The sequence below is a fragment of the Channa argus genome, chromosome 4 (genome assembly GCF_033026475.1).
Source record: "Channa argus isolate prfri chromosome 4, Channa argus male v1.0, whole genome shotgun sequence".
NCBI classification, from domain to species: domain Eukaryota; kingdom Metazoa; phylum Chordata; class Actinopteri; order Anabantiformes; family Channidae; genus Channa; species Channa argus.
The window spans coordinates 278521-296262 of record NC_090200.1 but is presented as its reverse complement, the minus strand read 5'-3'; the positions used below and the strand labels follow the sequence as shown (position 1 = coordinate 296262).

General features: G+C 39.9%; 3 protein-coding genes across 3 annotated transcripts; 2 read left to right on the top strand and 1 right to left on the bottom strand.

The window, feature by feature from the left end:
* The first annotated feature begins 2071 nt into the window (after positions 1 to 2071).
* LOC137125510 (frizzled-7-like) lies at positions 2072 to 5348 on the top strand. Its single transcript, XM_067501109.1, has one exon. The coding sequence runs from the start codon at positions 2590 to 2592 to the stop codon at positions 4249 to 4251; it is 1662 nt and encodes a 553-aa protein (XP_067357210.1). The 5' UTR covers positions 2072 to 2589; the 3' UTR covers positions 4252 to 5348.
* Positions 5349 to 5406: 58 nt separating this feature from the next.
* dph3 (diphthamide biosynthesis 3) lies at positions 5407 to 9510 on the bottom strand. Its single transcript, XM_067501242.1, has 3 exons — positions 9304 to 9510; positions 6449 to 6523; positions 5407 to 5779 (listed from the first exon to the last, which is right to left on the bottom strand). The coding sequence occupies exons 1-3, from the start codon at positions 9409 to 9411 to the stop codon at positions 5705 to 5707; spliced, it is 258 nt and encodes an 85-aa protein (XP_067357343.1). The 5' UTR covers positions 9412 to 9510; the 3' UTR covers positions 5407 to 5704.
* A 3104-nt stretch (positions 9511 to 12614) lies between these two features.
* LOC137125547 (putative claudin-24) lies at positions 12615 to 14007 on the top strand. Its single transcript, XM_067501186.1, has one exon. The coding sequence runs from the start codon at positions 12699 to 12701 to the stop codon at positions 13362 to 13364; it is 666 nt and encodes a 221-aa protein (XP_067357287.1). The 5' UTR covers positions 12615 to 12698; the 3' UTR covers positions 13365 to 14007.
* Positions 14008 to 17742: the final 3735 nt, after the last annotated feature.

Below are 17742 nucleotides of genomic sequence, written 5' to 3'. Positions count from 1 at the left end.
TTACTATTATTTCACAGTTTGTCATTCACATAGAGGTGAACCATATTGCCTTTTTCCCCAGACACTGGTTCTGGAAGTAAATCGCCTGTGCTTGGTATAGACTTGGTTCCTCTGTATGTGTGCCACTGCATCATCTTCAACTCTTCTCCGATTTGGTATGTGGAGTTGTTGCAATGGGGATGTGCCCTCAGTTCTCTATTCCAGGGTAGATATTATTTTGGGGAATGATTTGGCTGGAAAAATGACCCTCCATCCTCGTATGTGAGCTCACTTTCGCAACTGTCTAATGGACTTGATGACTGTGTGAAACAGCATCCAAATGTTTTGCTGTAACATAAGCCAAGACCAAAGCTATGATGGATCAAGTAAAGGTATCAGAACAACTGAGATAGCATTTTCTCTAGAGAGAGAATCCGATAAAATTGTTTTCCATCCCTCTGTCATCGTTGTCTAGAGAAGAGCGTGTTAAAGAACAAGCTCTTGATCACACACTTAAATCTCTTTTCGAGTTGGTCAGTTTAGAAAACTTATGATCGAGTGCTCCGCCACTATTTTTGGCTTGGTCTGAAAAAAGATGATATATATATATATATATATATCAACATGATCCTCTGCTCCTCCTACCTTAATTGGATTGTAAGCACCTGCTGAAAGTCTATAAAGCTGGTCTGACTTCAGGATATCATTCTCTCCCTTGGAAGTCTTGTGCCTTGTTGGCACCCAGCGGAGTTTTGTTTGTTTTTTTTAGCTTGTTTTGTCAAAGAACATATAGGTTTCACAGCATCCATCACTCTCACTTCACAACTGATTTGCTGATTTAAATAATTCCGTTATTTAGTGGTTGCTGTGTGGACCTCCCCTCTTTGTTATGCCTCTTACAAGTCAGGTATAACAAGAGTGACAGACCGGGCTTAATGAGGTGAGTTAGTGTTTGCACTCACTCGTCTTCTCTGACCTCTCAGGAACCATGAAAATTGAAAGGTTCAGTCAGAGTGAGACACGTGTCCAACAAAATGTCTCAGATTTCTGAATGCAATGGTTTTCTTTTTTGAGAAAGAAAAAAAAAAAAACTAAAAGATAATTTCATTGTGTTTTATTCTTATTTTTTTTTATTTAAAGTTAAGTCTTTTATTATTTTATTTTCACTTTTATATTTTGTTTTCTCCATTAACAGTACTTTTACTTTTTGTGTTATTAAATACAATTATTTGTTTTATGATGATTAAAATTGAGCAATGAACAAAATTGCTCAACCTTCATGTGTTTCTGTTATCTTCTCCAGCCCCCGTTTTACTGTTTTTACCTTTTATGATAAAATCTGAAACATGGAGGAGGATGGAGGAAGAGGGTGTGATGTGCTTCATTCCAGTCTGGCTGATCATCCTGAACTGCTGACCCTGAGTCTAAGTCTGGATCTTGCAGCAGCTGATAGAAAGAAACATTAGAACCTAAAAACACCTAAAAACCATTCTCCAGTTTTATCTCCCCCAATATAGAGGTAGGAGGTTTATAGTGAAAGTGCACTGTCAAGCATTTACTTTAACGTGAGTAAAATGGTAATTAAAGGTTTTGAAGGGGTAGTGGAGTACTTTTAGGATTGGTTTGAACTTCAACTTGAATACACAGTCTGTGTCTTTCCTTCACCTCTGACCACTGACTGTTTTCTTTTAGTTTTCATTAATCAAAATACAAATAGCCCGGGAATCATCAGATTCATCAAAGAACAAATGTACTTCAATACTCTGCAGTAAAACTAAACCGTACATTTCCCTTTAGTACTTAAATAAAAGTACCTCAGCATTAGAGTACTTGTTGCAGTACATTGTGCTGTACTTTGATTCTTGTGACCATAAACCTTTTTTAGCCTAGTCTTAGCAGTATTTGTACTTTGAGTAGATGTTCTTTGTACACAGCAGCGGAAAGCAGAGACCCGCCCCTTCACCTCCACCGACTAATCAGCGATGACACTCAGAAAAAACAAAGGGTTTGATTGGAGGATCGAGCCGCGGAGGACTGTTTTTAGGCGCCCCTCCCGTTCTTGGAGGACAAGGCGGTGTCCATCGGTGGGGGCACGTGGAAACTATTCGGTTGCGTCTCTCCTGCAGACAGCGCTGAGGGAGAAAACGTCCACGGAGCCAGATCCAGAAAGTCACAACCAAGGTTTTATCAACAAAGACAAACTTCTGTTCCGCGTCCCAGGGCACTGAGATTGAGGATAAAAACCGAAGTGGTTCAGAAGACTCTTCACATGCGGATTAAGGACTTAAGATCTCTGCAGAGTTTCTGTCGTTCTGAATCACGTTAAAGTCAGAGGGCGTGAGGAGCTGCATCTGCAACTTTTGAATATTTATCTGTGGGATAGACTTGACTTAACAAACTAGACCAGGACTAAGATTGAACTGGAGCATCCAGTAATCAAGTTTTTAATAATTTTCTCTGAGATTTTTGGAATTTTGGAGGATTTCTTCATTAAAAGCTCCTTAAACCGATATTACTCAGAGTGTAATCAGCTCGGAGCAGGACTGGATTTTGCTATTTTCAGTTTTAAATCCTGTTCTGTTTTGTGGAAACCATTTTCAGGTTTCTGTCATGGCAGTATGGAGAAGCTGGTGCTGGGTCTGGATAGTGGGTTTGCTCCTCCTCCAGCCATGCACCAGTCAGTATGAGAAGGGCATTTCCATCCCAGAGCATGGCTTTTGCCAGTCCATCTCCATCCCCCTGTGCACAGACATTGCCTACAACCAGACCATCATGCCCAACCTGCTGGGCCACACCAACCAGGAGGATGCAGGTCTGGAGGTCCACCAGTTCTACCCGCTGGTTAAAGTGCAGTGTTCTGTGGACCTGAAGTTCTTTCTGTGCTCAATGTATGCACCAGTGTGCACCGTTTTGGAGCAGGCCATTCCTCCCTGCAGGTCCCTTTGTGAGCGCGCCCGGCAAGGCTGCGAAGCGCTCATGAATAAGTTTGGATTCCAGTGGCCAGAGAGGCTGCACTGCGAGAACTTCCCAGTCCATGGTGCAGGAGAAATCTGTGTGGGTCAGAACACCACTGATAGCCCCATGCCCAACCCAACCCCCAGTCTCGCTGAGGTTGTGACCCTGCCACCATACATGAGGACCAACCAGCTTTTCTCCTGCCCCCTGCAGCTCCAGGTGCCCTCCTACCTCAACTACCACTTCTTGGGTGTGAAAGACTGTGGCGCCCCCTGTGAGGCCTCCAAGCCCAGTGGACTGATGTACTTCAGTGAGGAAGAGTTGAAGTTTGGCCGGCTCTGGGTCGGGATCTGGTCCATGTTGTGTTGTGTAAGCACCTTCTTTACTGTCCTTACATACCTGGTGGACATGAGGCGGTTTCGATACCCAGAGAGGCCGATCATATTCCTGTCAGGCTGCTACTTTATGGTGGCGCTGGCCTACACTGTCGGCTTCCTGCTGGAGGACCGAGTCGTGTGCGTCGACAAGTTCAAGGAGAATGGGTACAAGCTAGTGGCCCAGGGCACCAAGAAAGAAGGCTGCACCATTCTATTCATGATTCTCTACTTCTTTGGCATGGCCAGCTCTCTCTGGTGGGTGGTCCTCTCCCTCACCTGGTTCTTGTCTGCAGGGATGAAATGGGGCCACGAGGCCATTGAGGCCAACTCTCAGTACTTCCACCTTGCAGCCTGGGCGGTGCCAGCTGTGAAAACCATCACCATCCTGGCCATGGGGCAGGTAGATGGGGACTTGCTCACGGGTGTCTGCTATGTGGGTGTCTACAATGTGAACAGCCTGCGGGGCTTCGTACTAGCACCTCTGTTCGTCTACCTCTTTATAGGCACGTCCTTCTTGCTGGCTGGCTTTGTGTCGCTCTTCAGAATCCGCACCATCATGAAGCAGGACGGCACCAAGACGGAGAAGCTGGAGAAGCTGATGGTGCGAATTGGCGTGTTCAGCGTGCTGTACACTGTGCCTGCCACCATCGTCATTGCCTGCTACTTCTACGAGCAGGCCTTCCGGCCGCAATGGGAGAGGACCTGGTGCACGCAGACCTGCAAGCGCTTTGCAGTGCCCTGTCCAGCAGGAAGCACCATGGCAATGAAACCAGACTTTACCGTGTTTATGATCAAGTACCTTATGACCATGATTGTTGGGATCACGTCTGGCTTTTGGATCTGGTCTGGGAAGACGCTGCAGTCATGGCGGCACTTTTATCAAAGACTGAGCAGTAGCAACCAGGGAGATGTAGTGGAGAGGAGAGTCACAAATTCTTAAGTGGACTGTTGGACTCTTGAACTTACCCTTTGACTCCTGGAAGTAAAAACTGAAAGTTTAAACTTGTTCAGAGAGAGGATGAGTTTATGATCTGGATCCTATTTCTGACCTGTACATTGAAGATCTGAAAAGGGTTGCGGACCACACTGTGACGTTTAAAAAATGTAAAAATTTTTATATCTTTAACGTCACATTGAGGCTGCCCCGTGCTTTAGCTCTTCAACTTTTCACACTGACAAACAGGATATTTTCTAGTTCTCTTGTTGCTCTGAAGGATTAATCAGAAAACAAAGTCATTTAATACAGATTTTTCTGATTTAGTTTAGTCTCTTTGTCATCTAGTCAGTTTGATTATAAAATTGTGAAAAACAGGCTTTATATTTTCCTTAAAAGTTTTCTTCAAATTTCTTTTTTCCAATTAACAGTCTCAGTGCCAACATGTTTCCTGTATATTTTATTTAGAATATTTTACTGAGAAACGCTTTAACCTTTCATAGAGAAGCAGTTAAGACCATTTTTAATGCCAGAATTCTACATAGATCTCTAGGAAATCATTAGACTTGTCAAAATGAAACGTTATTTAACAATGATACCAACATGTCAGTGTTTTTATGCAGATTTTTCACTTTAAACTCTTTTTGCATTTAAGAAATTTTTAATCACTTTTTTGGAACGCTTTCTTTTTGTTTATTCTATAAAGCTTTTTCTGTAGTTTTTCAGAATAAAACATTCTTTAAATAATCAGGATGTTAAGAGGTTGTTATGCTCTTTGTTGCACAAAACCTTAATTTACCAAAAGAGAAATTTGTGATATTTTTCAGGTGAATCATCGCTCTGCTTTGTTGTAAAGGACAGTGAGTTTGTTCGACGTCTCATCCGTTTCCTGTAGAAATCGGATCCTTTTTCCTTTTGTTGCAGCTGTTGAAAATGTTCCCTGAGTTTCAGAGAGAGAAACAAGAGAAGTTTGACCTAATTAATACTGGGGACGTCCAGAGGACTCATTTGGTAATTTTCAAGTCAGAAGATGTTTGAGAAACAAGATTCCAGTTAGAAATGTTTCTAATCATTAAATAGATTTGTTTTAAGACAAAGTGGCCAAAGTATAAATTGTGTGTGTGAAACAACAGAAATCAGGATTAATGACCACCAACCCTCTGAAGAAAAACAATCAGCCTGACAATATTTATTGACAATAAAATGAAACAAAAATTTCTCTTCTGACAGTTACTTTTAAACCAAAAAATAAAACATAAAAAATACAATCAAAGGTTTATGTGAGGAAACAAAGTTTTCAATAAATAATCTAAAACACTGAGGGAGTTTCAATCTCCAGCTGAGCTTTTGTTTAAAAATAAAATCTACTGAAAATTAGTTTCAGTCCAAAGCGTCTCTGTGCATGAATAAAGTGTAAAGGAGCTGTCTGTGGTTTTTCGCATGCAGCAGCGGTCAGGGTTCAGGACTGAGCCAGTTCCAGTTTGGTCTCTGTAGACGATGGAGCTTCAATGAGTTCTCCCGACATGAATAAATCCTGAAACAAATAGAGGAACTCTTTCATAAAACTTTAATTTGTACAGTAAAACCTCAAAAAACAAAACAAATGTTTCTGGTCCAATGTTCATTTTGGAACGTGACTTTGATTTAGTCTTAGTTTAGGTCACATTTGATTAATTCTTTATTATCCTGAATTGATCCTGTATTAAGTTTTATATGGAACTACAAGGGAAAAATATAAGACGCATAATGAAGTTTAATTTATAATTAATCAATTTTATACAGTAAAACATCTCATTTAGAAAAGTCTGTATTATTATAATTTATACATAGTTTCCAACATAATTCTTTTCTTCCATAACTGAAAGAAATGTAATTTCTAAATCATTTAACATGATACAATACAAATGAGCATAAAGTTACATTTTATCTGGTAGCCTTTGACACCTCAGATCCACAATACGAGATATAGTGGTCATAAAATGACAATAATAGTCAGGAGCCTTAAACAGATGCACACATTACTTTTTTTCTCTTAATGTTTTCTATAATTTTCGTCTTTTTGCACCAAACTGTTGTAACTGATTGGATTTTACTGTTCCACCATCGTATTACACACTGACACTTTATATTTGTAATTTATCTGGAACTTAATCATCAGTAGTGACAACTTAACCCTGACTGTTTGTGATCTCTGTTTACCAACCTTATCATAAATAACTTTTATGATAAGTGAGCAGCTCGGGCACGTCGCCACCTCCTCGCCATCCTCCAGGTCCTCCTGTAAAGACATGTGGTCAGTTAAGCTTATTAAAATATTAACAGCCCTAACCCGACCTGAAATTAACAGTTTTGGACTTCACGTGACACTTTTTCTGTCAAAAAGCCTGGTCATACAGGTTCATTAGAGCTCTACTCTTTACTGTTTCCAGATGTGAAAGCATTGTCTGGACACTGTAAATAATACAACTGAAAATTAGGATTTTTTGTTTGAATTTGGTCAGTTTGATGTTAGGTCAAGGTTAAGAACAGATTATTATTCATTAATAAATATCTGCTATTGCAAAAGAGGATTGTTTTAAAATAAAAGCAAACAACAAAAACTAGATTGTATCCTTTTCATTCTGTCATCTGGCACCTTAAGAAAAAACCTGCAAAACATACCGTATATCAACACAAATAAATGACAAATCTGGGTTGTTGTTTTTTTTTTTTAGGGATATGTTGTAAAATATTATAAATAAAGTAAAATAATATATAATAAAAAAATATAATAAAGTAAAATATTTACTTGTCTTAATGTGAATGTATCATCGAAGAAAAAGACTGGTGTAACGTTAAATCTATAAAAAGAGATAAACCGTGGAGAATTTAAAGCTCAGAATATTACTGATGGGAGTTTAAAGAGAACAGGTTTAACGTCAAAAAGCCTGTAGACATATTTCTTCATAATCCTTCCCAACTATGTTGTCAAAGCTCAATGTGGTGATGCGTAATTCAACAGAATGCAAAATGTCTTCTACTCACACCTAATGATGTCACATAAAGTTGTTAAATCTGGATTTTGAGGGTTTCACATAGTTTGTGCGAATACAATCGGCATTTCAAATTTACTCGCAGCCACATTATCTGATGACCAACTTCCCAGTGCATCGGTGGTTGCTTGTAGTTACGGCAGCTGATGAAACAGGGAAACAACACGTTATCTGTCCAACGCATTTTTCTCTTAAAGGCTGAAGAAATCTCTACAGTGGTGACTGTGCTCCACCTGTTTATCTTGTCCCAAAAAAAACATCTTCTACAATTTATTTGCTTTTATTTAGAAAAATAAAACTTCTACTACTAATCTACTCAGCAGGTGGTTTCAACAGAATTCTCAATCAGATGTTCAAAACTTACTGGATTAAACCCTTTCTTCTGCAGGATGACTACAAATCTCCCGGATCTATTATCCCCAATCTAGTGTTTGACAAATGTGGTGTCCTTCGTTTCTTATTAAGATGTGATTTTACATGTAATGAATTACCCATGTGTATAGCTAATTTCCAAAAACAGGCACTGGACTCGTGGAAACTGGCTTACAAACACAACTTTACAGCCCATAAATGTATTATTTGGAATGAGCAATATGTTTTGTGTAGAAACCAGTCCATGTATCACAGGAAATGTGCAGAAAGTAACTTAAGTTACACACCAAACTTCTTTGATAGTAATGGTGTACCAGTTAGCTATGAAACTTTCAGACAATCAAATAAGGTTGACATTACTCAAATTGACTATGAAATAGTAGTTAAAGGTACCTCAGCACAACTGGTTTCCCTTTTTAAAGCATCTTACAAGTACATACAATGCAAAGCAGCCCCTCCACAGCTGAAGATTGGTGGATTAGACATTTTAGACAGTAAATGCAACAATAAAAATATAAGAAATGTGTTAATAGCTGATAACGGTGGTATTTCAAAAGCTACCTTCAAATGGAGGCAATGTTTTCCAGTTTTTCACTTCGAGAAGATTTGGACTTAACATCATAAATTCTTTGTTCCCAATAAAGTCTTCAAGTCATTTAATAAGTTACCTAATATTAAGGGAGAGTTGTTTTTACACTCCAGTACTGGTATCCCTCCTTTAGATGACGAAGTTAAATTTGTCTAGCTGATGGGTAAATTCCAACTAGATAAATCCAGAGTGATTTCCTCAAAACCAGATGCTAACATTATTATTTACTCTGATTTAAATAACTTAGCTAACTCCCTAATGATGGTCAAAAGAAGTAAAAAAGCTGTTAAGAGATCCCAAATCATGGGAAATATTTTAAGAAATGTAAATTAAGATGTTTTTTAGTTCTAACCATTATTTTGAGGGTCTCAATCATTAGTTTCTTATATTTATATTTTATATTTCTCCATTATTCATCCTATGCTACTTTCCTTGATTTGGTTATCTCCCTTGTGCATTCTCTGAATAAGTGTTCTCTATGGTAACAACATCATAAAAAACGTTATCCGTCCTCGTCCAGCCCAGTGTGTCTGCTGTTCATTACATCACCAAAACACTTAATTGTTGTTTTGAGACTTGTTCTCTTTGAGTACATTACACCCACACGTGATTACTGATCATCTTAATCCAAAATCACCAGCATTAGAAGAGCTGACACATAAAGCAACAGCGGAATAGTGGATTTACTGTGTGTGGGAGATCTACGAGGACTTCAGCAAACAATTTGCTTATGACCACAACCTTAATGTGTTCTCTGTCTGGATCAAACCGCTGACGAAACTACACTAAAACATTCCAGCCCTCGGAAATCGGTCACCATTTAACGTAGCAACAATGAAATCTGAAACACCTGTCTAACGACGCGATCAATAGGGGTAATGTCAATAATTTAAGATCAAAACGTATCTGCTGGTCTAAAAGCAACAGTTTATTTTAATCTATTTTTTTAATAAAGTAAAAAAGTATTAAAGTAATAAAGTAATTTTTTTAATAAAATAAATACATTCTGGCAGTTGATCGTGAGTTTAACCCTTAGCAGCTAACGTTAGCTTCCAGTAAACTTACTTTGGTTATGGCGAATCTGTCTCCACAGGGACACGGGAAATAATATGTCTCTGTGTCCTCGTCATATTCAAAGTCTTCGATCTCTACTTCGTCATGAAAAACCGACATGTTTTCCCAAACCTGCCCTTTAAAAATCTACAAAAAATTTGCCACTGTCAACTCAACATTTGTATAATTGAAACGTGCGGTGTCACGTAGTGATGACGTACGGACTGTCGTCTCAAGTTTGTGACGCAACTTTCCACTCAGAATTTAATTAAAAAACTCAGTCAATACTGCAGTCTATGTGATATAATATTCTATTAAATAATTTTTATGCATTAACTTTAAATAACAATTACATATTTTATATTATGTTCCTGCAGTATATTAATTATTAGTTTGATGTATTTACTGTAAAGATATATCTTCAAATACTGTCACTGTTTGAAAGTAAATTTAACATTGTTGTTTAAAAATGATTTAATTCATATACCTTAGTTTTTGTCATTTAATATGATTTCATTTCATTAGTTTAGGCTCAGCTGATGTGTTCTGGTTTAATGTCTCCCTCTGGTGGACATTGACAAGAACTACAACAGCGCTTCACTCACTAATACAAATTAAAAAAAATAATTTTTGTGGCATAAATATGGTCATATTTACACATTTTACACACGAAGCGTTGTAGACTTTGGTTGTGTCCGAAATCACCCCATATTTACTATAAAGTGGACTATAGTGTGTTCTGCATTTTATGTAGCGTCTGAGAGACACGTTTTTTCCTACAGGAGAATGCAACAGAGTAACAGAAAGTAAATTAATTATCCTTGGTTGATGCTTGAATAACATGCGTTTGCCAGACAAGAGCGTGACTCAAACAGCTGTTAATGACAGCAGTTGGAAAGCGTCTGCTCACTATTAGTGATCTACTTAGTTAACATTATACAGGGAGGAGGGAATGAGTGAGTAGAGAGTGATTTCGGACACAGTCATTAATATAATTTTTTTTAAACTGTTGTTTATATGCATCACTTTTTGTAATATTTTCGTTAAATTACGATTCACATCGTTTTGAGGTTTTATCAGTTCAATGAACCACCTGTTCAGATCCAATGTCTCCCTCTGTTGGACATCAGCAGGAACTATAACAGCGCTACACATAAAAAACATAAATTTATTGTGGCATAAATACGGTCATATCTACATATTTCACGAATACAAAATGATTAATTTGTAAACATTATCATTTTTATTATTTGAATATAGTTTCTATCATCATAATAACTACTTATGCAAATGTATAAAGTGTAAATGTATAAAGTTTATTAGTGTGTAAAGTTTATTATTTCTTCCCCTCTGCCATCAGACTCCGAAACAGCTGACAGGAGTTTGCAACCATGAACATAACATAACTGTTTACATGGACACAACTGTTTACATTGAATCACATTTTTGCATTTGCACACTCATTTTTTCAGAACTGCACTACATCACCGAGAACGGCACTTCCTTACTCAGAACTGCACTACCTCACCTTTATTGCCCTTTTGCTCTTATTCTTTTTTTGCTCTTATTTTTTATTTTATTTGTATTTTCTTTTATTTTTATTTTTTGTTTATTCTCATTTTACTTACTGTATGAAATTTAGAGTGAATGGCAAAGTAAAAATTTCATTGTGCCGGGAAACATGCTTTCTGTCTGTGCATATAACAATAAACACTTTGAATCTAGTGAAAACAGATTAGTTGTAGTATCTGTTAATGTCCACTAGAGGGAGACACTAGACCAGACAACAGCAGTAGACTCACTAAACTCGTGCTTATTTAAAAGTTTGACTCCAGTTGTCATCTCAGTGTCAGTGTCACATTAATAATGTAAATGTGGTTGTTTTTCTGTGAAACTAATGTGTTTTACTTTTACAACCCAGAAAAGTAAGTTAGATGGTCTGCACTTCTATAGCACTTTTCTACCTATTGGCACTCAAAGCAATTTACACTGGTTCTTCACACTCCCAATCACACACACCCATACACCGATGGGGGAGCTGCTATGCAGCTGGCCAACACTCACCGGGAGCAATTAAGTTGGGGTACAGTGTCTTGCTCAAGGCCACTTCAACATGTGACCGGAGGAGCCGGGGATTGAACCAACAATTATGAGATTGGTGGACAACCACTCTTCCTTCCTGCGCCACAGTCGCCACAGATGCCACCATTGCCAAAGTTAGGATGAAAACATTTAGGAAAAGTGCAAATAGGACACAGGACAAAAAGAAGACAAAGGATGTTTTTGTATTTTATAGGATGTTACAGAAGTGGACAGGCGTCAGTCTCCTGGCTGCTTCTGCTACATGCACTGACCACAGTGTTAAATATTTTACAATTTGATGTAGAATATGTTGTTTTATTTAATATTAAATAAATCAAGTTAGTTATATTATTTCTTTAATCATATTATATCACATATGTTATATAATTACGTTGTTTTGTTTGGTATACTTTATTTATACTTTGTTAATCTGTATTGGTGAGTGTGTTCTTCCCAATGATGTCCACCAGGAGGAAGAATTGGGTCTGATTTTAAAAGTTGACTCATTACAAACCAAATTCAGTTTTTTCTAAATTAAGTGCTTATTAAATAAATTAGCACTGAAGGTTGGAAAATTAAATACTGAGATTTGTAAATGAGGTTTGGTGTTAAATCTGCAAGAGGAAGAACAAAGAATCCCCAGAAAACATTAAAATGTCCACGATGAATTGAAGGTAAAAATAATTATATGTCTTTCTCCTCTGCAAACTAACTGGAGTTTATTGTTCAAACTGTATTAGCTTCAATGTTTTAACTCTGTGGTTCCTCACATGTCACTCAACTGATCCTCACTTCCTGTCGCTCTGCTCTGCTGCACACCCTCATGTTTCCTCATAAAGAAATTGAGGTTTTTGGTGTTTAAAAGTGGGACGAGAACAAAACTGGCATTTAAACATTTAAAATCTCTATGTAGCTCCAGTTTAAGTTTGGATGTTTTAAATGGCTTCTGATGGATTAAAGTTCGACTGGTTTCCTCTGTCAGATCAGAACCTGCGGGTTCAGATGAACCCCCACATGCTTGTAAACATGCAAATGCTGATGAAGTCTTTGGCACCCTCCACCTTAAACACCTTTCAGACAAAGGTGTGGGAGTTAGTAAAGTCATGTCTGAGAGATGCTGTTGTTTTTAACCAACCAATCACTGATGGAGGTGGAGGAGATGGGAAGAGAGTGGGTGGTGCCTCTCAGCTGGACTTAAAAGAACTAGGAGTTTTTTTCTGCGCCCTTGTGGAGCTGCAGGTCCTCACAGGAAGGAGTCCTGGTCCAGTAAGCAGCCCCCCTCCCTCGTGACAGACTGGGAGGCAGAGATTTGGAGCATCAGAATCATGGACAAGAGTTTCTGTTCTCTGGAGCTGCTGGGGGTCTTCTTCTCAGTGGTGGCCTGGGTCTGTTCCCTGGCCTCCACCCTGATGACGTCCTGGCTCAACCTAAACTCAGAACTCCTCCCCAGTGAGAACTTCTACCTGGGACTGTGGGGGACCTGCGTGACGCAGGACATGGGGGACGGTCAGGAATGCCGGTTCTATGACAGCATGCTGGATCTGCCTCAGGACATCATGCTCGCCCGGATCCTGATGTGCGTGGCTCTGGCAGTGGGGATGCTGGGACTCCTGTTGGCCATCCCCGGCCTGCACCTGGTCAACAGCTGCCAGGGCCAAGTGGGGGACCTCAGGTTCAAGAGGGGGCTAAGGATGGCCGCAGGGGTGATGTGCCTGGTGGTCGGGATTCTGGTGCTCGTCCCAGTCTCAAACATTGCTCACAACACGGTCTTACAGTTCTTTGACGAGGCGCTGCCGGACATGCTGGAGCGCTGGGAGTTTGGAGAAGCTCTGTTCTGTGGCTGGGGGGCCGGACTCCTGTACCTGTTGGCAGGTACACTGCTCCTGACATCCTGTCTGCACAAGACAGACTGTGACACACCTGGTCCCCCCCCAATGATGGGGGATCCACCGGGTCTGCTGTTCTTGGGGAGCAGATCTGAGTATATCTGAGTCCACGTGGTCAGGTTGAGCAAGTCCAGGTATCTGCAGGTCACAGCTGTTTGTTGGACTGTTTCCATGTTTTAAACTGGTCCACATCTTTGTTGAACCACCATGTGAAAGGTTCAAACCCAGGACTCGTTAACTGTTCTGAGACATTTGTCTAAAATTTGCCTCTTTGCAATAAAGTTCTGAGTGTTTCAATAAAGTCTGAGTTTCTTCCCTGACCCCCAACCACTTTAGTTTCATTGTCCTGAACCCTGTGACTAAGAAACAGTTTTACCACAGTTATGTTCCTCTGCTGGACTTTAACATTGTCCAAAATCTGAATGGGGTCTCATTCAGTCTCAGTTCTTTAGATCCTGTAGAAAACCTGCTGTACATTTGATCTGAAACCAGTTTCCCAGAGTTTAAAGCAGAAACACTGAGACAGTGTCACTTATTCTTTAAATCCTACGAGTCTCTTTCTGATGTTTTGTTGTGTTAAATTTCCATGGAGACAAAGAGATGAGACAAGTTACTTTTTCCTGTTTCATTAGTTTTGTTTGTGTCAGAGTCCACAATGTCCTAATTTCTGAGTTTCTCCTCAGCCTGAGAAACTGTCACTTCAGTTCAGGTTGAGAAACCAGATGTGTCTGTAGAGTCACTGCTGTGTTCAGTCAGATCAATGACAGAATAAAGATGCTACAGAAATAAAACAGATGTGTAAATTCATTTTTATGTATCCAAACTGTCCCATCATCACTGATTAGAACTCACAGAAGTTCAGGTAAAAACACGGAAACTCTGAATGAAGTTCTGCATCACATGTGATTAGTGGAAATGATGAAAACTGAGCTGCAGCTGAGCACAGGTGGGTCGGGGGCTGAGAGCAGGAACCAGAGGACGGGAGGGGCTGAGGATGCATGCGGACCAGGGGACAGAAAAACATAAGGGAAAGAAGGTGGAGGCGGTGTCCCAGAGATGACGATGTTAAGGTCAATAGCAGAAAGATGAAAAGCATTGTTTTTCACGTCCTGACGTCAGTTACAGAAACTAAACACTGCTGAGACCTTTACACATTAAGACTGGATAACGGCGAAATCCCAGCGCTCCACGTTCCCTTTATGCCCCCATTCCCCAGTAAAATTCTTGAGCTGATTGTTCCCACAGACAGACAATTCTTAGAAGTCAGCAGAGACCACACCTCATCTCATGGGACCCAGATTCCGAAGAAGAAGCTAAACCTCAGTTTAACCGAGCTCACACAAAACCAGGAATTATTCCGAAAAATAGCATGCAGGAGTCACAAAATGGGGATCAGTGGATTTTATCCTCGCTCAAACTTCAATCACAAAACCAACTGCAGCAGTGAATCTGTTAATTAGTGACGCTTCTGAACCAGGATCTTTACATCATTTCACCCTGTTGAGCTCTGACCTCGGAGCTCCACCGGCTAAACAAACACTAATGCATCTGATGTTCAACCATGAGGCGTTCAGGTGTGAGACTCTGGTGTTTAGAGATACAGCTTCCCCTACACTACTACTGCACTACTACTACATTACTACTACATTACTACTGCACTACTACTACATTACTACTACATTACTACTGCACTACTACTACTACTACTACTACTGCTGCTGCTACTACTACTCTACCACTCTGCTCACAACACCACACTACTACTGCACTGCTACCACTACACTACTACAACTACTATTACACTACTACTACTATTGTACTACATCTGTAGGGGCAGAACCAAACAAAAAATGGCTTAGTTTGTATTAATGAAAAAAGCCCCCTGGTCAAATTCATACACACAGTGCAGTTTGAACCCTGACCTTTTTCTTCTGCTGGCCATTGCTAAGGATGGAGGGAGGAAGAATATGTTTCACATTCATGCAGTACAGTGTTAAGTACATTTTACAATATGCTGGGACTGAGCTGAGCACTAGATAATTACCTGTGCACATCAGAGAAAGAGAGAGACGGGAGGGAACTCAGAAATTTAAAGACACAGGAATTATCAAATTAGTTTGCCAAACTTTGATGAGTGTGTTGTTTCACAGTACACAGCTCCTTTAACTTGAAATTAATTGTTTAAAATAGTAATTGTGAGTACTGAGTTCTGAGCACACATAAAGTTATGTTTGGTTGTGTAGTCATACCAGGATAATCGCTCCTCAGGGTTAGATTCACGTGTTCACTGTACTCCTCACATTTCCTCACCATTGTCTCTGTTCCAGCAGAAATACAGGTCAGGATCATCTATGAATTGTCTCCTTTCCATCTCTGCTTTCATGTCCTTTCAGTTTTTAGCAATGAGACACACAAGGTGTTCCACTTCAGAGCCCAGAAATCGTTTAGAGGTGATCACGTCCCTGGTGAGGGATCTTACAGCCTTAAACTCCTCATTGTGCACTGATAAGTGTCTGATGTGTGGATTTCAGCAAGCTGGTCTGTGTTGCAGAACCAGGACAGTTGTGGGGCTAAGGACACGTGAGCTGGGGATTGACTGTCTGGAATGGAGACTCTGTGCTGTCCTATTATTTGCAGCACCAGGAGCTGTGAGCCTCTATCTTTGGGGAGTTTGTCATGGTCAGCAGCACCTGAATTGGAAAAAACAGTGATCTGTACCTCCACCATCAGGATGGAGGTACTGGGCTCTGGAAGCACAGGCTGCACAGACAGAAACAGTGACACCACAGAGTAAGAAGCTGGTTCACAACAGCATCTATCAATGTGTTGTGAACAATGTGTTGGGGGGTGGGGGTGGGGGGGGGGGGGGGGGGGGGGTGGGATAGATTGAAATGGATTGATTGAATTAGATTGAATGGAAAATTAAATTGAATGAGAAAAAAAATTAGTAAATTAGATTGAAAGGAAAATTTCCAGTGCTCCCAGTTCTCTGTGCATGTCATTTCCCAGTCGTCCTAAAAAACAGTGTCTAAGAGCTGATGCAGGTGTGCTAATTCTTTAGCTGATTGTTCGCACACATGCACACACAATACTAAGGTGTCACTGAGACTGGGCCTCACGTCATCCTTAACCATATGTTCCCTCAGGAGAGAACCTTCATTCCTTTAGTCTCTCATCTATCTCTGTGTGTGTTTCTCTATTATGATGTGTGTGCTGGTGTTTAGCTCGGTGCCTCCATCTAGTGACTGATGGTAGTAGTGGAGCAGCTGATGGCAGTTTCCTCTGACCGCATTCAGAGAATTCAGTGAACAACAGTGAGTGAAGTGTCAGCTTCAACGGTCAGGTTACTGTCTGAGGTCACAGTATCTTCACACACAGACACTGTCACCTGGGTTTTAATGTGAAGGGGTACCAACAGGAATGGAGCTGGAAACTAAAGGACTTTGTCAAGGACCGAAATGGTTTTAAATCTACTATGGTCTAAGTATTAGAACAAATCATTAAAAATGACTTAGTAATAAAAAAACTGTAATTAGTGTTTCCTTGGGCATTGAAAAAGCTGATGATTGTTTATGGAGTTATTAGAGAGATCATTTATCAGTTATATGATCCAGGGATCAGAATTGGGACTTCAAACACAGACGAAATATGGAATGGGACCCCTTATTAGTCCAGTTTGGTTCAATATGAAAATAAATTACTGTAGATATTATGAAACGTAGAGAGGAGCCTCTGTTTGCAGATGTCAGAGTTAGAAGAGGAGAAGAGGAAGACGTGTCCAGAACATAGTGCAACAGGTTCAAAAGGAGCTGAGGTCCACTGAGGAGTGGGCAGATAAGTGGGGCTTTAAAATGTCCACCTGGAAAACAAACTTTAAGGTGTTTGGTTTTAATAAAAAGTTGTCAGTTGGCTATTTTATAGAAACGGTGAGGAAAGTTAAAAATCTTCTGTATTTGATCTGATTAGCAATTGATGTGGATACATCAGGAAAGGTTAAAAAGTAAAAATGACCTTATCATTAGACACTTTAGACTCATTGACAACATGTTGGGTGTTAGGACATCCTCACATCTTGCTGTGCTTGTTGACATGGAGAAAGTGCCCTTATACCTGAGGCATATTAAAGAAGTAGTCACGGGATGTTGGCCAATTGTCTCTTTAACTGGACATAGGAATCCACAGGGAAGAATGAAAAAAATCCCTTTTGTAAACAAATAACACAGACCCGGGAAATTAATAATGGAGAAGGAAATTATAGCGGGAAGTATTAAATAAGACAAAGAAGAAGGAGGAGGTTGGATCAGCACCATAACTGTGAGAACGACCAGAACTGTGGGATTACCACAGACTGGATCACATATGATAAAATAATGAAGTGATGAATGAATCAACTCATGGCCTGAGTGAAAAAAGTTTCACTGTTTGTAATTATAGACAGATGTGGGTGTCGACCTTAGACCTGTCATGTGTGTCCTGCTGTATC